Source organism: Euleptes europaea, chromosome 9 (genome assembly GCF_029931775.1).
Source record: "Euleptes europaea isolate rEulEur1 chromosome 9, rEulEur1.hap1, whole genome shotgun sequence".
NCBI lineage: Eukaryota > Metazoa > Chordata > Lepidosauria > Squamata > Sphaerodactylidae > Euleptes > Euleptes europaea.
In genome coordinates, this window is record NC_079320.1 from 4,771,625 (window position 1) to 4,798,351 (window position 26,727).

Sequence of the window (26,727 nt, forward strand, 5' to 3'; positions counted from 1 at the left end):
AACAGGAAATATTCTATATTACGGGCTCCCACCAGGAAGTAAGGTGTACTGAATGGAGCGGGGCCTAATTTGCATACGCCTGCCCTGGCATTGGGTATCCTCAAAGAGAACCAAGCAACGGCCTTTCTCAAGATCCTTTGAAAGAAAACTTTTTTGAGGCTTTGATTTAAATTGTTGATGAGCTGAGTTTGAAAAGATTATTTTTATTATTATTATTATTATTATCGTTATTATTAACAATAATTTATTATGCTTCTGGTTTCTAGTTTGACACCTAAACCACTACACCACACTGGCTCTCAAGTACAAGCCAGGGGGGAACAATAATATTTTCACTTTCTAGTTGACATATTTGAAGGACTGTCTCCTTCCATATGTCCCTTTATGCCAACTATGGTTGTAAGAGCCAGTGTGGTTAGGAGCGGCGGACTCTAATCTAGTGAACCAGGTTGGTTTCCCCACTCCTCCACATGAAGCCAGCTGGGTGAATTTGGACTAGTCACAGCTCTCTTAGAGCTCTCTCAGCCCCACCTACCTCACAGGGTGTCTGTTGTGGGGAGGGGAAGGAGATTGTAAGCCGATGTGATTCTCCCTTACATGGTAGAGAAAGTCGGCATATAAAAACCAACTCTTCTCCTCCTCCTCCTCCTCCTCCTCCTCCACTACTTAGGTTGGCCTGTCTGGCATCGACCAGAAACCATTGTGGCTTTTCCATCTTGACTCTGTGAAATGGGATTCCTGAAGAGGTGAGAGGGGCCCTGTTAAGTCTGCGTGGGGAGGACACACGAGGTCGGAGACGGGTTGCAACAGCAACCACTTTATTGTGAACACAAACAGAGCTGAACTACAGTGATCAGACCCCCCGCTTATATGCCCCCCTGGCCGCCTGCGGCCACTTTCCTCCCCAGACCATGATTGGGGGGAGGAAGCAACCCTAGTGGCCAATGGGCATGTACAGACTTAGGAGCCTTGGAGAACCCCAAGCTCCGCGGGTTTCCTCTGCTTACTGGCAACATACTTATATACATACACAACACCCCCTTCCACGTAGTCGTGGAATTTTTTTACGCCGGCCACGATGGCAAGAGCCTCCCTGTCAATTTGAGCGTAGTTGCGCTCCACTGGAGAGTCCGGGAGTAGAACGCGATCGGGGCCTCCCGGCCATCTGGAAGCTGGTGGTTGAGGACAGTGCCTATGCCGTAGGGCGAGGCATCACAAGTCAAGACAACCGGTAGCCGCTCGTCAAAGTGCACGAGCAGGCTGGAGGAGAAGGCCCTTGGCGGCCTCGAAAGCGTGCTGTTGCGGTTTACCCCAACACCACGGGGTAGCCTTGTCGAGCAGCCGGTGCAGGGGCTCGGCGACAGACGCCTTGTTGGGCAGGAAGACGTGATAAAAGTTCAAGAGGCCCAAGAACGCCTGGAGTACCTGCTTGCACCGGGGCGGGGGGGCACTGTGGATGGCTGTGACTTTGGCGGGTGTCGGGTGGATTCCGTCGGCGTCGATCAGGTAGCCCAGGAACTCCACTTGCAGCAGGCCCAGCTGGCACTTGCGCTTTACGGTGAGGCTGGCCTCACAGCCAAGGACGCGGCGTACGCGCTCCAGGAGTTCAGCCTCCGACCCAACAGTGACCAGGGCGTCATTGAAGTAGGGGACGACGCCCGGTAGGCCCTTGAGGAAATCTTCCATCAGGTTCTGGAAGATGCCCAGGGTGGTGCTGACCCCGAACTACAGGCGAATCACCCGGAATGTGCCCTGGTGTGTGACGATCGTCTGAGCGTCCGCAGAGTCGGAGTCGACTGGCAGCTGTTGGTAAGCCTGGGCAAGGGCGAGCTTTGCAAAGACACAGCCCCCTGCGAGGGAGGCCAGCAGGTGGCTGACGACGGGCACCGGGTACGTGTGACTCTGGAGGGCCTTGTTTATGGTGCATTTATAGTCCACACAGATCCGGACGTCCTCGTTGGCCTTCAGCGGCGTCACAATCGGCGTTTCCCACTTCGCGTTGGGAACAGGCTCCAGAACGCCCTGCGCGACCAGGCCATCCAGCTCCGCGTCGATCCTGTCTTTGAGAGCGAAGGGGACTCGGCGGGGCTTGAGGTGGATGGGAACAGCGGTGGGGTTGATATGCAGCCGGACTGGTGGCCACTTGTAATGGCCCAGTGGAGCATTCCACACATCCTTGAAGTCGGACCAGACGGAGTCGAGTTGCTCCTGGCTGACGTGATTCACCCCCACCAGGTAGATCCCCAGAGCCTGGAACCACTCGAGCCCCAGGAGGCTGGCGCGAGGCTCGTCAATAACGACCAGGCGGAGGCATTGCGCGAAGTGCTTGTGCCAGACGTGAACGAAGGCGACGCCCCGGACCGGCACCCGATGTCGCTGGTAGTCGGTGATGAGGATGCCCGTCGGCTGTAGTTTGGGAGACGATAGAGAGCACGGATCCAGAATCGACCTCCATCACACATGGGGCACCCTTGATCTGGACGGTGATGGAGACTTTCTCCACGTCGTGGACCTTGTGCAGCTCTATGCTCCGGACATTGCGGCGGCAGCAGCAGGGTGGAGTGGGGTCCTCATTGGACAACTCGTGGACGGGCTGGGCGGCGCTATCTTTCTTCCCAGGGCCCTGCGGGCGGGACCCCTTCTTTGTGGAGGGGCAAGCCTTAGCAATGTGGCCCACCCGGCTGCAAGCCCTGCATTCGGCATCGCGGAAATGGCATGTGCGGCAGTCGTGCAGCTCTCTGCAGCTCGCGCACGGCCTGCCCGCCGGGCCCTGCGACCTGGGCGCCCTGGCAGACATCTTGTGTGCTTCGTCCTTGACGTCCCCGTCGCTGGCGTCCTCGTAATGGACGGGGGTCGCTGCATGAGCCGGCGGTGCAGAGACTCGGTCCCCGATGCGGTCAGCCCTAGCCGAAGATTCGGCCACCGAGACCTCTTCAACGGCCGCAGCCAGTGAGACGTCCTTTTTAGCCACAAGGCGGCGGCGCACCTTCTCGTTGCTCAGGCCGAAGACGAGCTGGTCCTGCAGGGTGCCTTCGAGATCCGAAAAGGAGCAGAACCTCGCGATTTGGCGGAGTGCTGCAAGGTATGCAGCGATGGACTCTCAGGGTTCCTGGTCCTGCAAGTGGAAGTCCAGTTGGCGGGTGAGCTGGGTTTGCTGGGGGGCGAAGTGGTTCCCCAGCACCGCCATGATAGCATCGAATGGCGTCTCGCTGAGCTTTGCGGGGGCCAGCAGGGTTTGCGCCAGCTGGAAAGTCCGAGGGCCGCAAATGCTGAAGAACAGCGAGCGCTTCTTGCCGGCGTCAGTGACGTCTTTCGCATCGAGGAAGAATGTGAAGCGGTCGGCGTAGCTTTCCCACTCGCTGGGGTGGGCAGTATCGAATGCCTCCATGGAACCTTTGGTGGCCATTGTGTGTAGCGGGCGTTGCGTCTCCCAAGTGTGTCGCCGTGAATCAGCAAGGCAAGCCGGACTGTCTACTGGGTATCGAGGATGCAGCAGAGGCAAGAGTGATTTCAGCAGGGATTTCAGCAGGACAGCTGGACTGCCTACCAGCCTTCGTCGCCACTGTTAAGTCCGCGTGGCGAGGACACACAAGGTCGGAGACGGAGTTCCAACGGCAACCGCTTTATTGTGAACACAAACAGAACTGAACTACAGTGGTCAGACCCCCCGCTTATATGCCCCCCTGGCTGCCTGCGGCCACTCCCCCCCAGACCGTGATTGGGGGGGAAAGCAACCCTAGTGGCCAATGGGCATGTACAGACTTAGGAGCCTTGGAGAACCCCAAGCTCCGCTGGTTTCCCCTGCTTACTGGCAACATACTTGTATACATACACGACAGACCCCTTCCCCGGACATCTTCCGGAGGCGCTGCGAGGCCTGCCAGGGCTTTCAAGAGGGTTTGAATAACAGGCATCTTTCAAAGGTTGTTTAGTATTAGCTGGTGATGTTTTTAACTATTATTGTAAGCTGCCTTAAACGACGATGTCTTAATAAATACGTTACTAAATTGTTGTGGCCATTGCAAGCACGAAGCAAGAGAAGTTCAGCAGATAGCAAACCTCCACAATGGAACCCCTAAGAGATCCTACAACAAAAGTCAGGAATCCTGTCTCAGGTAGACATCCAAAATTATTCTGACAATGCTTCCGCTCCCAGACCTCTATGATGTGCTTTACCAGATAACACTGCATGTATTCCACACACAGTTGTTAACGGGGGTAATCTCTGTGCTGGGGAGCTGGGTTTGGAAAGCAAACAGTTATACACGGTAAAGCAAATAATCAGCAGTTTGGGGCTGAGAGTAGCCCAAATAGCCCGGTTTGGCCCAAGCTTGTCAGGGCTTGGGAACTAAGCAGGGTTGGCCCTGGTTAGTATCTGGCTGGGAGACCACCGAAGAAGTCCAGGTCTGCTATGCAGAGGCAGGCAATGGCAAAACCACCTCTGTTCATCTCTTGCCCTGACTTGGATGGCCAAGGCTAGCCCTATCTCATCAGGTCTCAGAAGCTAAGTCATCAGCCCTGGCTAGTATTTGGATGGGAGACCACCAAGGAAGACCAGGGCTACTATGCGGAGGCTGGCAATGGCAAAATCACTTCTGTTCATCTCTTGCCTTGAAAACCCTGTGGTTAGGGTTGCCATGAGTTGGGTGCAACTCGAAGGCACCTTCCTCTTTGGGGCTGAACCATGAGTAACCTGTGTTGTCACATTTTAAATGGGTAAGAAGCCCGGCTTGCTGGTGTAGAGCTGGATGCTGAATGCTTTGTTACCACCAAAACGGTCAGGTCATTTCTCACATTGAGCCAATGTGGTGTACTGGTTTTGATGTCAGACTAGGATCTGGGAGACTTCTGCCATGGAAGTTTTTTGGGTGACTTTGAACCAGTCACACAGTCTCAGCCTAGCCTATCTCGCACGGTTGTTGTGAGGATAAAATGGAGGAGAGCGATAGAAGCTGCTTTGAGTCCCTGTTGAGGAGAAAGGCAGGGTATAAATGAAGCAAGTAAATAACTGTTCCCCCCCTTATCGGGGCTAGCAAGCAGCCTGGTTTTTAGCTGACTATAAATATTTGTAACCGAGGGAGCAACTTGCTCTATTGCCAAGAATGTGCAGAGAAAGAACCAAACAAAAATCTTTTGTCAGACTCTGGGGTAGGTGAAATGACTTGAACACATGAAGCTGCCTTCCACTGAATCAGACCCTTGGTCCATCAAAGTCAGTATTGTCTACTCAGGCCGGCAGCGGCTCTCCAGGGTCTCAGGCAGAGAAAGGTCTTCCACTACCCCTACTTGCCTAGTCCCTTTCATTGGAGATGCTGCAGATCGAACCTGGGACCTTCTGCATGCCAAGTAGATGCTCTACCACTGAGCTGCAGCCCTTCTCCAGCAGAGCTCCGATACAGAGCCACGTTCCACAAATGTAGCTTCTACCTGTCGCCGCAACCCATGTGGTGTAAGAAAGGTGTGCCTAGGAAACTTCCACAGCCTTCTGCCTGCAACAGAACTCGTAAAGTGCTGCTAATAGGCGTTCAATGTGTCACAATGGCTGCCTCTCATCTTGGCAAACCTGCTGCGGGAGGATGTAATTTTTATTAAACAGCGAGCAGCCTGAGGCAGCTGGGGGGGGGGTGTCGCCCAAGACCCCTTCCCACACTGGCCTCGAGACAAATGCACACTGGCTACATGTGCAGAAGTCCGCCTCTGCAAACCAGCGAGGGCAATCGATGGATGCAGTGCATCCATGCGGGAAATACATTTTCAAGTGTGTTGGTGCAAAAGGGAGAAAGCGGTTTATTGCACTTGAGCTCCGCATACGGAAAACAATTGCCCTTCTGCTATGTTGCGAGTGCAGGACCACTCCTCTAGCTGGCCCTGACCTGGATGGTCCAGGCGAGCCCAGTTTCATCAGATCTGGGAAGCTAAGCAGGGTTGGCCCTGGTTGGTACTTGAATGGGAGACCACCAAGGGAGTCTAGGGTTGCTATGCAGAGGCAGGCAATGGCAAAACCACCTCTATTTGTCTCTGCCCTGATCTGGATGGCCCAGGCTAGCCTGACCTGGGAAGCGAAGCAGGGTTGGCCCTGGTTAGTACTTGGATGGGAGACCACCAAGGAAGTCTAGGGTTGCTATTCAGAGGCAGGCAATGGCAAAACCACCTCTGTTCCTCTCTTGCCTTGAAAACCCTACAGGGCCGCCATAAATTGGCTGTGACTTGACGGCACTTTCCTCCACCACCTCTCTGGCCAAGCCTCCCAAGTTGACAGCTTTGGGGTTGGCACAATGCGGGCAGCAGTACGTCTCAGGGGCTTAGTTTGTACCCAGCTACCAGTAGCAGCATGGCAGATGAGTGGCGTCCCTGGCAGATGCCTGCCCCAGGGGCTTGGCCTTAGCTGAGGGTGGCACCAGCCCAAGAGGTGATGAGTTACCTTGCTTTGGGGGTGTTGGTGGTGGTTATATACCTTGAAGTGAACTTGCTCTTACGACTTGCTGTTGACGGATTTCTCTGTCTCCAAGCCCTGTGTTAGTACATGCATGGGTTTTATTACTGCTGGTGCTACTTCATGCATTTTTGAACTATCACTCCGGTGCCACTTAAACCACATACATATATGGTGGCTGGCCTTTGGGATGCCTCAATCTTTATTTTTTTTTTTGCTAATTTTTTGTTAAGTGGCCCATAAAAGCATAAGCAGAGCACTGCTGGATCAGACCAGTGAGGGTCCATCTAGTCCAGCATCCTGTCTCACACAGTGGCCGACCAGTTGCCCTGCAGGCCCACAAACAAACAGGGCCTAGAGGCGGAGGCCTTCCCGATGTTGCCTCCTGGCACTGGGATTCAGAGGTTGACTGCCTCTGAACATGGAGGTTCCCTTTTGTCATGATGGCTAGTAGCCGTGGGTAGATTGCTCCTCCATGAATCGGTCTTATTCCCCCTTTAACACCTTCTATGCTTGTGACTACCACTACTCAGCATGCTGTAGTGGCTAAGAGTGGTGGTTTGGAGCGGCGGACGCTAATCTGAGAACCGGGTTTGATTCCCCACTCCTCCACATGAGCGGCGGACTCTGTTCTGGTGAACCGGTTTGGTTTCCCCGCTCCTCCACATGAAGCCAGCTGGGTGACCTTGGGCTAGTCAAGCTCAGCCTCACCTACTTCACAGGGTGTCTGTTGTGGGGAGAGGAAGGGAAGGCAATTGTAAGCCGGTCTGATTCTCCTTAAAAGGTAGAGAAAATCGGCATATAAAAACCAACTCTTCTACTACTACTACTACCGTCAGTGTAGGAAACTGCCGTCAAGTTGCAGCCGAGTTATGGCGACCCTGTAGGGTTTTCAGGGCAAGAGACGAACAGAGGTGGTTTGCCATTTTCTGCCTCTGTGAAGCAACCCTGGACTTCCTTGGCGGTCTCCCATCCAAGTACTAACCAGGACCGACCTTGCTTAGCTTCCCAGATCTGATGAAATCAGGCTAGCCTGGGCCATCCAGGTCAAGGCAAGAGACGAACAGAGGTGGTTTGGCATTGCCTGCCTCTGCGTAGCGACCCTGGCCTTCCTTGGTGGTCTCCCATCCAAGTCCTAACCAGGGCCGACCCTGCTTAGCTTCCCAGATCTGAGGAGATAGATCGGGATGTCATTTACCTGCTGTTGACATTTACCTGCTATTGCCGTTGGGTGTGTGAATTCACTCTTCTCTACTTCAGGACAGATGGACTCAACAGTCTAGCTGTATCTGAAGAAGTGAGCTGTGACTCACAAAAGCTCATACCCTGCCAGAAATTTTGTTACGCTTCAAGGCATCACTGGACTCCTGCTCTTTATGGATCTGAGGAGGTCAGGCTAGCCTGGGCCATCCAGGTCAGGGCGTAATGATCGTATGCCCTCACCAGACTTATGGCGACCCTTTTGGGTTTCCAAGGCAAGAGGTGAACAGAGAGGGGTCGCCATTGCTGCCTCTGCGTAGCAACCCTGGACTTCCTCAGTCATCTCCTGTTAGGGTTGCCAGCTCTGGATTGGGAAATATCTGGAGATTTTGGGGGTGGAGCCTGAAGAAGGTGGGTTTTGGGGAGGGGAGGAGCTTCAATGGAGTCTAATGACATAGAACTATTGTTGCCAGCTCTGGGTTGGGAAATACCTGGAGATTGGGGGGTGGGGTGGAGAATGGGGCGGAGTTTGGTGAGGGACTTCAGTGGGGTATAATGCTGTAGAGTCCACCTTCCAATGAGGCCATTTTCTTCTGGGGAGCTGACTTCTATCCCCCGGAGCTCAGCTGTAACAGCGGGAGATCATAGAAACAAAGAGCTGGAAGGGACCACCAGGGTCATCAAGTCCAACCCCATGCACAGTGCAGGAAATTCACAACTACCTCCCCCCCACACCTCCACTGACCCCTACTCCATGCCCAGAAGGTGGCCAAGATGCCCTCCCTCTCATCATCTGCCTAAGGTCACAGAATCAGCCTTGCTGACAGCTGGCCATCTAGCCTGGCCATCCTCAGCCCCCAGAAGATGGGTTGGACGGGAGCCGGGGTTGGCAACCCTCTCTCCCACCCAAGTCCGAAACTCAGATCCTGAGACTGGCCTTGCCTGGGCACGTCCAGGCCAGGCTTGGAATGGCACCACCCAAAACTCCCGGAAGTGCCCAACTGAGCTGGCATCCCCACCCAGCCCATTAGTGTGTGTGTGTTAAGTGCAGTCAAGTCGCTTCTGACTCATGGCGACCCTATGAATGAAAGTCCTCCAAAACAGCCTTGCTCAGGTCTTGCAAATTGAAGGCTGTGGCTTCCTTTACTGAGTCAATCCATCCCTTTTGGGGTCTTCCTCTTTTCCTGCTGACCTTGACTTTTCCTGGCATGATTGTCTTTTCCAGTGACTCTTGTCTTCTCATGTGTGTGTGCTAAGTGCTGTCAAGTGGCTTCGGACTCATGGCGACCCTATGAATGAAAGTCCTCCAAAACGTCCTGTCTGACAGCCTTGCTCAGATCGTGCAAACTGAAGGCCGTGGCTTCCTTGATTGAGTCCACCATCCCTTGTTGGGTCTTCCTCTTTTCCTGCTGCCCTCCACTTTTCCTCGCATGATTGTCTTTTCCAGTGACTCTTGTCTTCTCATGTGTGTGTGTTAAGTGCCGTCAAGTCGCTTCCGCCTCGTGGCGACCCTATGAATGAAAGTCCTCCAAAACGTCCTGTCTTTGACCGCCTTGCTCAGATCTTGCAAATTGAGGACTGTGGGTCTTCCTCTTTTCCTGCTGCCTTCAGCTTTTCCTGGCATATTTGTCTTTTCCAGTGACTCTTGTCTTCTCATGTGTGTGTGCTAAGTGCCGTCAAGTGGCTTCCGCCTCGTGGTGACCCTATGAATGAAAGTCCTCCAAAACGTCCTATCTTTGACAGCCTTGCTCAGATCTTACAAATTGAGGACTGTGGGTCTTCCTCTTTTCCTGATGCCCTCAACTTTTCCTCACATGATTGTCTTTTCCAGTGACTCTTGTCTTCTCATGTGTGTGTGTCAAGTCGCTTCCGACCCTATGAATGAAAGTCCTCCAAAACGTCCTGTCTTTGACCGCCTTGCTCAGGTCTTGCAAATTGAGGGCTGTGGCTTCCTTTACTGAGTCAATCCATCCCTTGTTGGGTTTTCCTCTTTTCCTGCTGCCCTCGACTTTTCCTCGCATGATTGTCTTTTCCAGTGACTCTTGTCTTCTCATGTGTGTGTGCTAAGTGCCGTCAAGTGGCTTCTGACTCACGGCGACCCTATGAATGAAAGTCCTCCAAAACGTCCTGTCTTTGACAGCCTTGCTCAGGTCTTGCAAATTGAGGACTGTGGGTCTTCCTCTTTCCCTGCTGCCCTCCACTTTTCCTAGCATGATTATCTTTTCCAGTGACTCTTGTCTTCTCATGTGTGTGTGCTAAGTGCCGTCAAGTCGCTTCCGACTCATGGCGACCCTATGAATCAATGTCCTCTAAAACGTCCTGTCTTTGACAGCCTTGCTCAGGTCTTGCAAACTGAAGGCCGTGGCTTCCTTGACTGAGTCCACCCATCCCTTGTTGGGTCTTCCTCTTGCTCAGGTCTTGCAAACTGAAGGCCGTGGCTTCCTTGACTGAGCCCACCCATCTCTTGTTGGGTCTTCCTCTTTTCCCACGAGGGGCGCCCAGAAAACAGCCAGGAGTGGGGGGGCTCCCCACGTCCAGGTGGGGGCGCGCGGCCCCCCCCCCGGGGAGCCCCCCCTTTGCACCAGCGGCGCCTCCTCGGCCGGGGGAGCCCTGCGCGCTCTCCCTGCGGGGCCAGCCGCGCGCCAGGACCCACGCGCGGTGGGTGGGTGGGTGGGGCGGCCCGGGAGGTGTGTCCCCCGGGGCGCGGCTGGGCTCCGCGGAGGAGCCGGCCCTCCCCCCGCCTTCCTGCCCTCCCTCCTCCTCCTCCTCCTCCCCTCCCTGCCGCCTTGCTTGGCTTGGCTTTGCTTGCAGCCCGGGCTGCGCCTGTGCCTCCTGTGCGGGCGGGATGGCGGTGGCGAGGCGCGTCTTCCACCTCCAGCCATGCGGTAAGGAGCCCCGGGGCTGCTCGGCTTCCTCCCCCCCTGCGGCAGCTCCCGCCTCTTGTTTACCAGCCCGGGCGGCCGCTTCTCCGCCTCCCCTTCCTCCTCCTCCTCCTCCTCCCCCCCCCTCCCGTGGAAGTTTGCAAGCGGCTGGGCCGGGAGGCGCTCTCCTTTGCAAGCAGCCCAGTTGGGCACGGGGGCGCGCCGGAGCGAGCCGCGGCATCTCTTGCAAAAAGTTCCCTCCCCCGCTTGCAAAGAGCTCCCCCCCCAAAAAAAAGCTTGCAACCCCGGGAGCCCCGCTTGCAAGCCCCGGGGCAAACGCGTGGCTCCCGGGGTTGCAAGCTTTTTTTTGGGGGGGGGGGAGCTCTTCGCAACGCCCCGGGGCTTGCAAGCGGGGCTCCCGGGGTTGCAAGCTTTTTTTGGGGGGGGGGAGCTCTTTGCAACGCCCCGGGGCTCCCGGGGTTGCAATCTTTTTTTTGGGGGGGGGGGAGCTCTTTGCAACGCCCCGGGGCTTGCAAGCGTGGCTCCCGGGGTTGCAAGCTTTTTGGGGGGGGGGCTCTTCGCAACGCCCCGGGGCTTGCAAGCGGGGCTCCCGGGGTTGCAAGCTTTTTTTTGGGGGGGGGGGGGAGCTCTTCGCAACGCCCCGGGGCTTGCAAGCGGGGCTCCCGGGGTTGCAAGCTTTTTTTTGGGGGGGGGCGCTCTTCGCAACGCCCCGGGGCTTGCAAGCGGGGCTCCCGGGGTTGCAAGCTTTTTTTGGGGGGGGGAGCTCTTTGCAACCCCCCGGGGCTTGCAAGCGGGGCTCCCGGGGTTGCAATCTTTTTTGGGGGGGGGCTCTTTGCAACGCCCCGGGGCTTGCAAGCGTGGCTCCCGGGGTTGCAAGCTTTTTTGGGGGGGGCTCTTCGCAACGCCCCGGGGCTTGCACGCGGGGCTCCCGGGGTTGCAAGCTTTTTTTTTTGGGGGGGGAGCTCTTTGCAAGCGGGGGAGGGGACTTTTTGCAAGAGATGCCGCGGCTTGCTCGAGCCCCGGGCCGGACATATGCGTGTGTATGTGGGGGGGGGGGAACGCGTGTGCTTTGGAAACACGCACAACCTCTCGTCGGCCGCTGGCTGGGGGCGGCTGTTGTTTTGGCCGCGCCCCCCTCCCTCCGCCTTCGGGGATTTTGGTGCACTTGATGCCGCGTTTGACTTGCGATTCGCTTCGGTTTCCGCAAGTGGTAGAAAAGGGCAAGAGTCCAGTGGCACCTTAAAGACTAACACCAATATTTTCTGGCAGGGTCGGAGCAAACCGACCCCTAAACTAAAAAAAATCTTGCAAGAGTCCAGCAGCACCTTAAAGACTAACAAGAATATTTTCTGGCAGGGTCGGAGCAAACCGACCCCTAAACTAAAAAATCTTGCAAGAGTCCAGTGGCACCTTAAAGACTAGCACAAATATTTCTTTTACTACTTGGGTAATAGAAAAGGGCAAGAGTCTAGTGGCACCTTAAAGACTAACACGAATATTTTCTGGCAGGGTGTGAGCTTTCGTGAGCCACGGCTCACTTCTTCAGATACAGCTAGAAGGTGAATCCATCTGTCTTTAAGTAGAGGAGAGTGAATTCAGGCAAGCACTAGTATGTAAATGTTAACAGTATGTACATGTGAATAGCAGGCGTGATGGGATGAGGTGTGGTATGCAGAAGAGTCTGGGATGTCCAGGGGAGAGATGGGTGTGGGGAAATCAGCATTGGTCATGAGCCATGAATGCAGGGTCTTTATTCAGCCCGGGTAAATGCATTGACTTTAGTTTGAATATCGACTGCAATTCTGCAGTTTCTCTTTCCAACCTCCCTTTGAAATTCCTTTGTAAGAGAACGGCTACTCTTCTGTCTGAAGTGGCTGCTTAAGTGGTTGGGGATCTCTGCTGCTTGAGTGGTTGGGGGAGGCCTGCCACGGTTGGCAAGCGGAACGAAAGGGCAGCGGAGGTTCCGCGTTGTGCAACCCGGCTTGTTGTTTTGGGGCTTTTAACGCCGTTATCAGCACTTCCCTTCTGTCATCTTTCTTTTTTTGGGTCTTTCGAGGCTGCTGTGTGTGCGCGCTGGGTTTTGTTTGGTTTGGTTTCCTTATTCTCAGAAGCGAAGTGACGCTGGCTAGAACTCAGCAGAACTCCTCTGGTGCAAAATATAAGCCTGGGGGTGGGGGTGTCATGCACCCCTGGCCCCCTCATGCAAAAATCCCATTTCTTGCGGGGCTGGAACAGGGAAAGTTCCTGCCGGATTCTTCCCAGTTTTCCTTCTGAGCAGAAAGCTGTAGGTGGCAGAACAATTCAGCACATGAAAGACTCTCTGCAGTCGCCTTGCCCTCAGGTTGCCATTCTGGTGTGTGCAGGGAGGGCCGCTCCGTGGTTTATGAGGAGGGGCTGTGGCTCAGTGGTAGAGCACCTGCTTGGCAGGCAGAAGGTCCCAGGTTCAATCCCCGGCATCTCCGGTTCAAGGGACCAGGCGAGTAGGTGATGTGAAAGACCCCTGCCTGAGACCCTGGAGAGCCGCTGCCGGTCTGAGTAGACAATACTGATTTCAATGAACCAAGGGTCTGGTTCGGTATAAGGCAGCTTCATATGTTCAACTCCATGCAATCAATAGGATGAGTCATCTAATAAGCAATGTAAATAGGACTAGGATTACAGAAATCTGAAACAAAGGATATTAGGCATGATGTGTTACACAATGCAGAAATATATATGCATTGAAGTAACTCAGCCCTACCTATCTCGCAAGGTGTTTGTTGTGGGGAGAGGGCTGTGGCTCAGTGGTAGAGCACTTGCTTGGCAGGCAGAAGGTCCCAGGTTCAATCCCCAGCCTCTCCAGTTAAAGAAACCAGGTGAGTAGGTGATGTGAAAGAGCTCTGCCTGAGACCCTGGAGAGCTGCTGCCGGTCTGAGTAGACGATACTGACTTTGATGCACCAAGGGTCTGATTCAGTTTAAGGCAGCTTCATGTGTTCGTGATGGGCAGCCTGAAATTTGGGTGGTCACTTGCCAAAGAAAGCGTCTGCATGTGGTTTGGGTTATCCTTCTTGCCTTGCGATAAGCACTTGGTGGCCCCGCGAGCCTCTTGGACACACCACCGGTGGTTCTTCAGAGCGCAAGGCAGAGCCCCCTCTGGAGATTGTTGCCTTGATTCATGCAAATGTGCTCTGCGTAGAAAACACTTGGATGGGAGACCACCAAGGAAGTCCAGGATCACTACAAGTGTGTGTCTGTGTGTCGGCGCAAAGGGGAGCAAGCAAGAGGTTTGTTGCACTCGTTCTCCACATACGAAAACGACCGCTCTTCTGCTATGTTGCGTGTGCCGTGGCCTTTGGGCAGGAGAGCTCCTCTAGCTGGCCCTGACCTGGATGGTCCAGGCTAGCCCAGTTTCATCAGATCTGGGAAGCTAAGCAAGGTCGGCCCTGGTTAGTGCTTGGATGGGAGACCACCAAGGAAGGCCAGGGTCGCTACGCAGAGGCAGGCAATGGCCAACCACCTTTGAACGTCTCTTGCCTTGAAAACCCTACAGCTCTGACCCGATTGCATTTTCCACCCCCATTTATTTATTGTTAACAGTTACATCTTCTCTTGTTGCATGTGTGTGTTTGGTGGGGCGGCTCACAGGCGTGCAGTAGCCTTTTGGCCAAAATCAGATGCTAATCCATGAGCCGCATAGTGGGTACCACTGCGTTAGATGCTGTGTATCTGTCTAACAAGATAAACGGTCTTTTTCATCTTCTTCTGAGCCACAGCTCCTGGCCAACCCACAAGGCTATAAGCCACTGTCTTCTCGCAGAAAAGGGGATTTGCGTGGAGTTTGGGCCTGGTTCCTTCCTTGGGTAACAGCACTCTTCTCGTTCCAAGCCCTCCTTGTCGCGTCCCTAACAGGGCTCCTTTCTTTTTCGTCTTCCAGCTAGAAAAGGGCTCAAGTGAAAAAATTCCAGGAGGTTCAAGCGACACCTAAATTTCGGCCCTCGGTTGTGATGCGCTTCCTTAGACGGCAGCGCGGAGCCTGTTTGGTTAGACTTGGAAATCGGATGCGCATTGTGAAATGGAGGTGCGTCCCCATGCTGGTGTTGAGGCTAGTGGGTCACAGCTGAGGTGTGCCCTCTTTGTGGCGTGTTTAAGAAGAGAGCGCTTAGGGAATGGCATGGTTCTTAGATGGCGTGACCAAGCGCCCTGGTATTTTGTGGCCGATGATGCTCGCAGTCCGGCACTCAGCGTAACAGGCAGGCAACCTGACTCCATAATAGTGATGAGAGAGAGATCTTAAGAGTTACCTGGACCAGGATGGTCAGGGGTCTGGCGACCCAGCCCTACAAGGAAAGGCTGAGGGACTTGGAAATGTTTAGTCTGGAGAAGGGGAGGTTGAGGGAGGACAGGACTGCTGTCTTGAAGTATTTGAAGGGCTGTCGCTTGGAGGAGGGCAGGGAGCTGTTCCTGTTGGCAGCAGAGGACAGGACTTGCAAGAGAGGTTGCACTAAGAATTTGCAAGGGGAATCTGGTTTCCTTCATGTGCTCTTGGAGAGCTCCTTTATCCCACGGCTTTTCTTTCTGCAGGAATATTCCAGTCTAGACAAGATGCCTAGAACTTCTGTACATCTGTTGTCACTTCAGGGAATGCATTTCGGACCCAAGCAAGCGGGGCTGTTTTTGTGTCTCCAGAGAATTGCAGATGTTTGATTGCATGTGGCCGGGTTTCCCATTTTGAAAAGCGAGGGCGCTTTCTAGCGGTGCATTATTCCTTATTCAGACATCTCGGGACATGGAATAGAATGCCTAATGACATGTTCATTAAACGGCACCTTAAATCTCATCCAGCATAGTTTGCTGTCAGCCTGGCTGTGCTGGCTTTCCGGTCTCTTCTTACGTCGTCTCCCAGTTATGCAAAACACAGAACGTTAACCCAGCAACTCTCCCCGTTTTTGAGCTAAATTAGGGCCAAATAGAGCGCTCCCCCTTTGGATCTAAAAGTCATACTCCTTCCATACATTGCATTTCAGAACTAGCCTGCCGATTAGAAGGTCATAGGATAGTTGTGACTATTCTCTGTCACTCATAAGAAAGGAAAGCTATTATACAGTTAGCCTACTTATAGTCTTTTTTTTGGGGGGTATGCTTGTGTACCCCTTTCTCCTGCCCTCCAAAGATTACAGCTCTGTCCTGAGAAGAGTGAGATGTTTTTGGTTGGTAAAGTTACCAAGCAGGGATTAAGGTGCCGGCGTATTTTGGATGGGTTTGCCCTCTCTGTGGAAGAGAAGGTGTGCCGCTGGATCCATGCTTGCATTTGGGGGTCTCAAATCCCTAACATAGAATCATAGAGTTGGAAGGTACCTCTAGGGTCATCTAGTCCAACCCCGTGCACGATGCAGGAAATTCACAACTGTCTCCCCCACCCCATACCCCCAGTGACCCCTACTTCGTGCCCAGAAGATGACAAAAATAATACTAATAACCCTCCGGGATCCCTGGCCAAGTTGGCCTGGAGGAAAATTAGGGGAGGGGCTTTGGCTCAGTGGCAGAGCATCTGCTTGGCATGCAGAAGGTCCCAGGTTCAATCCCCGGCATCTCCAGTTAAAGGGACTAGACAAGTAGGTGATGTGAAAGACCTCTGCCCGAGACCCTGGAGAGCCGCTGCCGGTCTGAGTAGACAATACTGACCTTGATGGACAGAAGGTCTGATTCAGTATAAGGCAACTTCATGTGTTCAAAATTCCTTCCTGACCCCAAATGTGTTTGCCCTGCTTGGGTTGGTCAGTCAGTGGCCTTTTCTTGAATGCCCGGTCTTCCACGTTTAGCCATGCTTTGGTTGAATCTTGATTGGACTCTTGAATGTGTTCTAAGTATGTGTGTGTGGGGGTCATCTTGGAACCTGCAGTTGGCGCAAAATGCAGCCGCAGGAGTCTCTGAGGTCCCCTCTCACCCACCAGCTGCCCATCTGCTCCCCAGGGTCATAGTGCTAGTGGTGACCCTAAATGATTGGGGGCAAGGGTACTTAAAGGAACGTCTGGTCCCATGTTCTTCAGAGGGGTCCCCAATGTAGAAGACGAAGAGTTGGTTTTTAAATGCTGACTTTCTCTACCACTTAAGGAAGAATCAAAACGGCTTGCAGTCGCGTTCCCTTCCCCTCCCCATAACAGACACCCTGTGAGGTAGGTGGGGCTGAGAGAGCTCTAAGAGAACGGTGACTAGCCCAAGGTCACCCAGTTGGCTTCATGTGGAGGGGGGAGGGAACAAATCCAGTTCACCAGATTAGAGCCCACTGCTCCAAACCAAGGCTGTTAACCGCTACACCACGCTGTCTGTCATGGGGCCCACCAACACCTTTCCTGGCACCCGCCAAGTATTTTTAGAAAGTGGGTAGGGCCAGTTGGTATTTGTGCCCTGCAGGGCTTCTGATGCTCCGCTGAAGATCCAGTTGGCTTTGCAGATTAAGATAACATTTCAGCGGCAGCCTCCCCCACCGCGTTCTGTTTTAGTTCTCTCTCCCTGCTCTTTCCCCGTGCATTTTAAAAATTACCCCTCTTCTCCGCTGTACTGGGGCGTCTTCTGTGTGGTTGGCTCCGGCTTCTATTGCCACCATATTGTGGTTGTGGCCAACACCCTGCGTCAGAATGCCAAAGGTTCCCACGGGCTCAAAAAGGTTGTGGAAACCCTGTTTTGTAATGTGGATTTGTTGTGATGATTTATAGAAATTATCTATCTGTGTTGCTCGGAGCTGAATGTTTTTTTTATTATTCATTACTTACTGAATGGCTCTTAGTGGGGAGGGGCTGTGGCTCAGTGGTAGAGCACCTGCTTGGCATGCAGAAGGTCCCAGGTTCAATCCCCGGCATCTCCAGTTAAAGGGACTAGGCAAGCAGGTGATGTGAAAGACCTCAGCCTGAGACCCTGGAGAGCCGCTGCCGGTCTGAGTAGACAATACTGACTTTGATGGACCCAAGGGTCTGATTCAGTATAAGGCAGCTTCATGTGTTCAAGCTGATGATTTAACGTGAAAGTTTCCCCAGGAATGCCAACGGCCAACTAGCAGGGCATTTAGTTTTTTAAAGCAATAAATATGTCTGTCTTTGGTGACTTTCCCGTAACAATTTTGTTGGTCAGACTAGTGCATTGGAAGCTAGCAATCTATAAAACTGGGTCTCCTGGCTTCTGGGGCAGAGAGATCAGATAAGCAAGTGTTTAATAGCATCTTGAAGCCAATCCATTTCATACCGAAGCCATGTATGGTTTTGTAAGGCGCAGAGATTTTTAAAAAAATTAATCAGTTTAGGTTAGGCTGAAAATAAACCGCGGCCCGGCCCCAGCCGCTTGCCTGAGATGCGATCTGTGCAAAAGTTTTAATTGACGCGAGGATGGGGATGGTTTGCATAAATAAGCGGTGAGTAACGAGGGCAGGCGAGCCTCATGCCAATGAAGGCTTTATCGGACATTATTATACGACTTTGCACGCGATTAAAATCCGTGCGTATTTTTGCATATTGCAAGATGTCTCGTTCCCGTCACTTGCAAAGTGATACGCCGGGCTGATCCGCCAACAGACAAAGATCCATATGCTGGGGGCAAGGGGGGGGGGGAGGGAAGATCTGAGGCATTCCGTTTTAAATGTTCTCTGGTATAAACACCATCTATACTTGTCTGACTTCTGTGTAGCAATTCTGGCCAAAAAAATAATAATTCAAAAAGTTAAAAGTTGGAGCAATCGTTGGCCATGAAGTGAAACCCCCAGTATGTTCTCGTTCAGGGTGAGTTCTAGTTGTGATGTTCTGCAGGTAGCAGCGTTTGAAGCCAAGCATCTCTGTGGAAGAGAAGGTGTGCAGCTGGATCCATGCTTGCAGTTGGGGGTCTCAAATCCCTAACATAGAATCATAGAGTTGGAAGGTACCTCTAGGGTCATCTAGTCCAACCCCGTGCACAATGCAGGAAATTCACAACTGTCTCCCCCACCCCATACCCCCAGTGACCCCTACTTCATGCCCAGAAGATGGCAAAAATAATACTAATAACCCTCCGGGATCCCTGGACAATTTGGCCTGGAGGGAAATTAGGGGAGGGGCTTTGGCTCAGTGGCAGAGCATCTGCTTGGCATGCAGAAGGTCCCCGGTTCAATCCCCGGCATCTCCAGTTAAAGGGACTAGACAAGTAGGTGATGTGAAAGACCTCTGCCTGAGACCCTGGAGAGCCGCTGCCGGTCTGATACGAGGAATACTTTTCAGCTTCAGCGGGGGTCATGTTCAGAATGGTTTAATTGCATGGAAGGAACAACAACAGCCTGGCTTTGTTGTCTCGAATAACTCGGCATTCCTAGCGAAGTGGTCCGCCCTCTAATTAGAGGCGCCTAATCTCTCCTTGCATCACGAAGGTGTGCCTCCAACATTGTTCCCCGGTTGCGCATACGGGAGTATGTTAGATAATTTGACCTTTTCTGCAAAGCTTCAGTGTTCCAGTCCATGAAATGGGAGTAGTCAGCCCTCAGGCACCACCTAGGGGGTACACAGGTTGCGAGGAAAACAGCGGCCCTCTTTCAGGAGTCGGTGCGGGTGGTTGTGAGAAAGTTGGACTGGGGACGGGTGGGAAGACCAAATCCCCACTCAGCTGCGACGCTCCCTGGGTGACGCTGAGCCAGTCACATGTGAACACAGCTGGAACTGTCTTATTGTGTATCAGACCCTTGGTCCATCAAGTTCAGTATTGTCTACTCAGACCGGCAGCCGCTGCCCAGGGCCTCAGGCCCAAGGTCTTTCACATCACTTACTGCCTGGTTAAAGCAGTTCCTCAGTGGAGCAGGCTTCCTCGGGAGGTGGTGAGCTCTCCTTCCCTGGAGGTTTTTAAGAAGAGGTTAGATGGCCATCTGTCAGCCATGATGATTCTAGGACCTTAGGCAGATCATGGCCATCTGTCGGGAGTGCTTTGATTGTGGGATCCTGCATGGCAGGGGGTTGGACTGGATGGCCCTTGTGGTCTCTTCCAACCTTGTGAATTTATGGGAGGGAGGGCATGTTGGCCATCTTCTGGGCATGGAGTAAGGGTCACTGGGGGTTTGGGGGAGGAGGTAGTTGTGAATTTCCTGCATTGTTCAGGGGGTTGGACTAGATGACCCTGGTGGTCCCTTCCAAACCTATGATTCTATGATCCTATGGTCCTTTTAACTGGAGATGCTGTGGATCAAATCTGGGACCTAAGAACATAAGAAAGCCCATGCTGGATCAGACCAAGGCCCATCAAGTCCAGCAGTCTGTTCACACAGTGGCCAACCAGGTGCCTCTGGGAAGCCCACAAACAAGACGACTGCAGCAACATTATCCTGCCTGTGTTCCTAATAGAATAGGCATGGTCCTCTGATCCTGGAGAGAATAGGTATGCATGCCTTCTGCATGCCGAGCAGATGCTCTACCACTGAGCCACAGCTCCTCCTCATCCTTGGTCCATCATGATCAGTATTGTCTACTCAGACCAGCAGCTGCTTTCCAGGGTCTCCATCAGAGGTCTTTCATATCATCTACTACCTGGTCCTTTCCACCAGGGATTGAACCTAGGACTTTTTGCTCTTGAAGCAGGTTCTCTACCACTGAGACACAGACCCTCGCTATCCTTTCCTTGATGGTTATCCTGTCTCTCGGGCTTGTGAGAATAAAAATGAGGAGTTGAAAACCATGTACACCTTCCTGAACTTCTTGGAGGAAGGGTGAAACGAACTATGGTAGACGGAGAACAGGATAGAAGGTTTACTCACATGCCTTGACTCACACATGGTTTCCTAATGCATTCAGTTGTTCCGTTTCACTCTCTGCCCACTCCTGTTGAAGCGGGCACAGGGAACTCAATGTGTCTTCGGCACAGCATGACTGAGCCATGCTTCTGTAACCTCCAGACCAGGTTGTTGTAATGCGCTGTCCATGGGGCCTGCCCCACGTGTGGTCCAGGATTTAGCAGCCAGTGTAGTAACTGATAGCCAGTCTAGTCTAGCCTAGTAAGGGATAGGAAGAAAGTAGATTCCTTTGAAATGTGGTGTTGGAGGAGAGGGTTATGGATACTGTGGACTGCCCAAAAAATAAAAACAAATCAGTGGTTTCTACATCAAATGAAGCCTGAACTGACCCTAGAAGCTAAAATGACTAAACTGAGGCTATTGCACTTTGGTCACGTTATGAGAAAGCAAGAGTCACTGGAAAAGACAATCATGCGAGGAAAACTTGAAGGCAGCAGGAGAAGAGGAAGACCCAACAAGAGATGGATGGACTATAAAGGAAGCCACGGCCCTCCGTTTGCAAGACCTGAGCAAGGCTGATAAGGATAGGATGTTTTGGAGGACTTTGATTCATAGGGTCCCCATGAGTTGGAAGCGCCTTGACGGCACTTAACACACACACACACATTAGTAACTGGTACATGTTGGATCTACCCGTGTGTGTGTGTGAGTATTGTGTCATCAAGTCACTTCCAATTTTCGGCGACGCAATGAATTACCGACCTGCAAAACAGCCTTGCTGGGGTCTTGCAAACTGGAGGCTGTGGTTTCCTTGGCTGAATCAATCTGCCTCCTTTTGAGCCTTCCTCTTTTCTGGCTGCCTTCAGCTTTGCTTCGCACGGTTGTCTTTTCCAGTGAAATGCTCAAACGGCGGTATTTTCACAGCAGCTGCGCCGGCTACCTATTTGCATGCGGATCCAGTCCGCGGTTCTGGTTCTGACCTTTAAAGTCCTTTATAGCCTGGGCCGCTCTGACTTGAAAGAGTTCCTCTCCCTGGGTGAGCTTGGAGGGGACCTGAACACCCACACAACAAGGTTTTTCTCTCTTCTCCTTTGTCAAAGGAAGTGAGACCGAGAACTGCCAGGGCATGATGTTAGTTAGTTTAGTTGATCGTTGTTACGGTCGTAGACCAGCACATATATAAAGCACTGACTTGAACCATCGCTTATATAAAATACAATCAACATTCCACACTAAGAGTTACATAAACCTCCATAAAAGTAAAATTATATACATCCATATCCTAGGATATACATCCATATCCTAGAAAAAACCTATGCAGCAAACCAAATCCGCTATTGATAGATTACGTAAACCTTCACTTCAGCACATGATTTTACTTTGCATAAAAAATTATTAGCCGCCCTACTTCCTTACCAATTCGTTTTTTTTTCCTAATGGCCAAATGACAAAAGTTTGCCACAGCATACGAAACATGAGTCTCCTTATCTTCCAGTAAGTATCTAATCTGATCTAGCTCTGGAAACCTCCAGTAATAACTTGTATGCTCAATACAAGCTAACAAAGGGGAAATGATATTAGCTGTGATACCAGTATAAAATTCTCACTGCAAAATTGTATGTGATAATGTTTCGAACGCGTTGGCTGAACATGGGCAACGCCGTTGCGCCAGGGCATGATGGTTGCCCATGACGGCTCCATCCTTATAGGAGGCTGTTCTCGGGTGTGCTGTTGCTTCTTAAATCCAGTTTAGGTGGCATTTTAGACTGTATTGTCCAGGAGGGCCTTATGCTGCCCTGGTTTCAGCGGCACTAAAGTGTGTCCCTTTCGGGCTGGCCGGCGTGGTGTAGTGGTTAAGAGCGGTGGTTTGGAGCGGTGGACTCTCATCTGGTGAACCAGGTTTGATTCCCCACTCCTCCACATGAAGCCAGCTGGGTGTCCTTGGGCTAGTCACAGTTCTCTTAGAGCTCTGTCAGCCCCACCTAGAGAGCCAGCATGGTGTAGTGGTTAACAGCGGTGGTTTGGAGCGGTGGACTCTAATCTGGAGAACCGGGTTTGATTCCCCGCTCCTCCGCATGAGCAGCGGACGCTAATATGGCGAACTGGTTTGGTTTCCCCACTCCTACGCATGAAACCAGCTAGGTGATCTTGGGCTAGTCGCAGCTCTCTTAGAGCTCTCTCAGCCCCACCTACCTCACAGGGTGTCTGTTGCAGGGATGGGAAGGGAAGGTGATTGTAAGCCGGTTTGATTCTTCCTTAAGTGGTAGAGAAAGTTGGCATATAAAAACCAACTCTTCTTTTTCTTCTTGTAATCCATTTTTCTGATTGTATACTGTTTAGAGGTACAGGGGAAATTCATTTAGAAATTTATAATAAATCACCTCATTGCCTGTAGTTGCAGGACTTGGGACAGAGAATTGGTGAAGCAGAAGTCTGAGAGCCAGCATGGTGTAGCGGTTAAGAGTGTCGGGACTAGTATCTGGAGACCCAGGTTTGAGTCCCCACTTCTCCACGTGAAGCCAGCTGGGTGACCTTGGGCTAGTCACAGTTCTCTTAGAGATCTCTCAGCCCCACCTACCTCACAGGGAATCTGTTGTAGGGAGGGGAAAGGAACATGATTGTAGGGTGGTTTGAGACAGGAAAAAAAATGCGCAAAGCACCAAAGGTTACAAGGCATTTATCTAATGACTTGTAGCTACTCCAAAATTTTACAAAATAGTAGTAACAACAACGGTTCAAATAAATTGCAAAACATGTCTTAGAGCATACACATAATGAGCCATCGCAGAAAGCGATGATAATATAACACAGAACCACAACAGTATGAGCTAAAGCGAAAATAAAAGTGGGTGACCTTGGGCTGGTCACAGTTCTCTCTGAACTTTCTCAGCCCCACCTGCCTCACAAGGTGTCTGTTGTGGGGAGAGGAAGGGAAAGGAGATCGTAGGGCGCTTTGAGACTCTATGAAGGTAGAGAAAAGCGGGGTATAAAAACCAACTGTTCTACAAAGCTTATTTAGTTGAGGGGCAGAGGTTAGCTTTTTGTTGTGGTGACAACCAGGGTTACCCCTTATTTGTACACGGCAACTCTTTTGTTGTAGCTTTTTAAAAAATGACAAGAAACTGTGAAGAGTTTAGGATTAGAGAAGAAGAAGAGTTGGTTTTTTATATGCCGACTTTCTCTACCACTTAAGGCAGAATCAAACCGGCTTTCAATCGCCTTCCCTTCCTCTCCCCACAACAGACACCCTGTGCCGTAGGTGGGGCTGAGAGAACTGTGACTAGCCCAAGGTCACCCAGCTGGCTTCGTGTGTAGGAGTGGGGAAACCAACCCAGTTCACCAGATTAGCCCTCGCTGCTCGTGCGGAGGAGTGGGGAATCGAACCCGGTTCTCCAGAACCCGGTCCACCGCTCTGTGGTAGTGTTGATTAGAAAGCGTGGCCATTAAAATAAAAAGCTGAAAAATGCTGAAAAAGCTGAAAGCTGAAAAATAAGTTTGGCTCCCAAATTTTGTGGCTTGCAAAGCCAAAGAAAATTCGTCAAGGCCTGTGACGGGAGGGGCTGTGGCTCAGTGGTGGAGCATCTGCTTGGCGTGCAGCACGGTCCCGAGTTCAATCTCTGGCTTCCCCAGTGAAAAAATGGACCAGACAGTGTTCAAATGTGGGCGTCTGAGTGGTACTTCTTTGCCAGGTCCCCGCAGACGAAGCATGTGGAGCAGCATGATGGTTTGGCTCATATTCGCCCCAAGACTTGCAGCAGAGGGGGGAGAGCTCGGGATTGCATTTGTGGCCCCGTCGATTTCCAAAATGGATTGATTCGCCTGGCCTTCGATCCAGCCCTTTCCCACGTCTTTTGCATGCATATGCAAGAAGGCAATTGCCGGGAGTTGTAGTTATCATCCTGGCACCCTCGCGTTTGAAATACGGGCAAGACTGGAACCGAATCACAGATGCCGGCTTGGCCCGGAGCCCTGAAATCTGTTCAGCAACCCCGGACGGCTTAAGAGCACTTTGCAGAATATAAACACATCCTAATTAATAGCAACAAAATTTCGAGAAGGGATATCTTCCGCCAGCCAAAAGTCAGTTTTAAAACCAGGCCTTATGGAGCAAGCGAGGAGGGTAAATAATTCTGCCGTTGGACCTTTTCTGGGAAAGGAACAAGAAGATGGAGTGAGAGGCCGGGCTTCTGCCGATAGATTTACGGTGCTCTCTCGAGGCAGCCTGCAAACCCGTGGGAACTGCGCTCCCCCGTACCATGTTGAAGTTCCAGAGGTGCCCAAAGAAAAGAGCAACCAAAATGATCCGGGGACTAGAGCAACTGCCCTACGAGGAGCGGTTAAAACGCTCCGGGCTGTTTAGCTTGGAAAGAAGGCGGTTAAGGGGAGGCACGGTAGAGGTCCATGAAATTACGTATGGTATGGAGAGAGGGGACGGGGAGAAGCTCCTCTCCCTCTCTCATAATACCAGAACATGGGGTCATCTGCTGAAGCTCGAGGGTGAGAGATTCCAAACAGATGAAGGGAAGGATTTCTTCACACAACACATTGTCAACTTGTGGAACTCCCTGCCCCAGGATGTGGAGATGGCTGCCAACTTGGAAGGCTTGAAGAGGGGAGTGGACATGTTCACGGAGGAGAGGGCTATCCGTGACTACTAGTAAAAATGAGTGCTAGTCATGATGCGTACCAATTCTCTCCAGGATCAGAGGAGCATGCCTATTAGATTAGGTGCTGTGGAACGTGGGCAGGACGGTGCTGCTGCAGTCGTCTTGCTTGTGGGCTTCCTAGAGGCACCGGGCTGGCCACCGTGGACACAGACTGCTGGACTTGATGGACCTTGGCCTGATCCAGCAGGGCCTTTCTCTATGTTCTTATGTCGCAACCGTGGGTTTCCTCGGGGGTCTCCCATCCAAGTACTAAACAGGGCCAACCCTGCTTAGCTTCTGAGACCGGGCTAGCCGGGGCCATCCAGTCTGATCCAGCAGGGCTCTTCTTACGTTCTTAACAGCTAGAGCTGGAGGGCAAGAACCAGAGATTAGGAGACCTTGCAGAACTGTTTTTCCAGGTAGGGGTTGGAGACTGTTATCTGCAGGTGCTTCCTCCCCCCCCCCCCCCCCGTGCATTTTGGGAGAGGTCTGAGTAGTGAGAAACTGCCTCTGGCCCTGTGTGGGAATGCAGCCACAGGCAAAGAGAGGCTAGGGCCAGGACTTGTTGGGAAGGGAGGTTTCAGGCAGGTTTGCATGTCTACTGGTGCATGAATTCTTATCGGTCCATTTTATAGCTACTTGCCCTCCCGCCCGCCCTGTTGCAATGCTTCGGGGAACTTTGGCAAAACATCCTTTTACAAATACTTTATTTACTTTATTCAGTCAATCAATCAATACCTTTTTTGGCATATTGGTTACAATAGCAATTGTATAAAAGGATATCCAATAAATAAAATATACAACAAGTAAATAAAATTCATTCATGGTAGCCATCAGGTAAGTTACAGTTAGTTCCTTGAATTCTCATGGCAGCAAGAAGAAGAAGAGTTGGCTTTTTTATGCCGACTTTCTCTCCCACTTAAGGGAGACTCAAACCGGCTTACAGTCACCTTCCCCTCCCCACAACAGACACCCTGTGAGGTAGGTGGGGCTGAGAGAGCTCGGAGAGAGCTGTGACTAGCCCAAGGTCACCCAGCTAGCTTCATATGGAGGAATGGGGAAACCAACCCGGTTCACCAGATTAGCTTCTGCCGCTCATGTGGAGGAGTGGGGAATTGAACCCGGTTCTCCAGATTAAAGTCCACTACTCCAAACCACCGCTCTCAACCACTACACCACGCTGGCTCTCAAAGAAACTTTGCTACCTTCTCCAAGGTACGAGAGTGCCGGCCAGCCCAAAGGAAAGCATCTTTGTCTTTTGCAGAGAGATATGAAATATGAACCTGTATGAACCTGTAAAGACTCATAATAGACACACTAGAGCAGTGGTTCCCAACCATTTTTTGACCAGGGACCACTAGGGCTTTTTTGTTCGGTGCAGGGACCCCAAGGTTCAAAATAAAAATTCTGAGAATTTGAAAATAAACTTTAATCATAACTGTTAGTTAAACATTAAACTTAGAATAATATTTGAATATATATATTTTATAATAGAGAACTTTTAATTGAAAATATTAATTTATTATGGGTTTATAACTTTCTTTCGCGGACCTTAATTTAGTTCTCGCGGACCCCTGGGGGTCCACGGACCCCTGGTTGGGAACCAGTGCACTAGAGCATCACGTGGGTCATTGTCTCTGGTCGGTTCTGCAAACATGGGCAAGTCTTATTACAGACAGGAGTGTTCTTGAATCTGCCCCAAAGGATTTCAGATTTCTTTTCTCCCCGAAGGAGACCCCAAGTGGCCGGCATCGTTCTCCTCGCCTCCATTTTATCACCACAACCGCCCTGTGAGGTAGGCGACTCCAAGAGGGTGTGATGCCCCAGGTCACCAGTGGTAAAGTGGAGAGTCAAA

At 51.9% G+C, this 26,727-nt stretch overlaps 1 protein-coding gene across 1 annotated transcript in view; it reads left to right on the forward strand.

Annotated features, from left to right (window-relative positions):
* Positions 1-10,478: 10,478 nt before the first annotated feature.
* The window catches only part of SLC4A11 (solute carrier family 4 member 11), a 152,251-nt gene continuing 136,002 nt past the window's right edge, over positions 10,479-26,727 (forward strand). The window contains exon 1 of the mRNA XM_056855771.1: positions 10,479-10,518. Coding sequence (XP_056711749.1) covers positions 10,479-10,518 — 40 coding nt within the window. The remainder of the gene's footprint in view (positions 10,519-26,727) is intronic.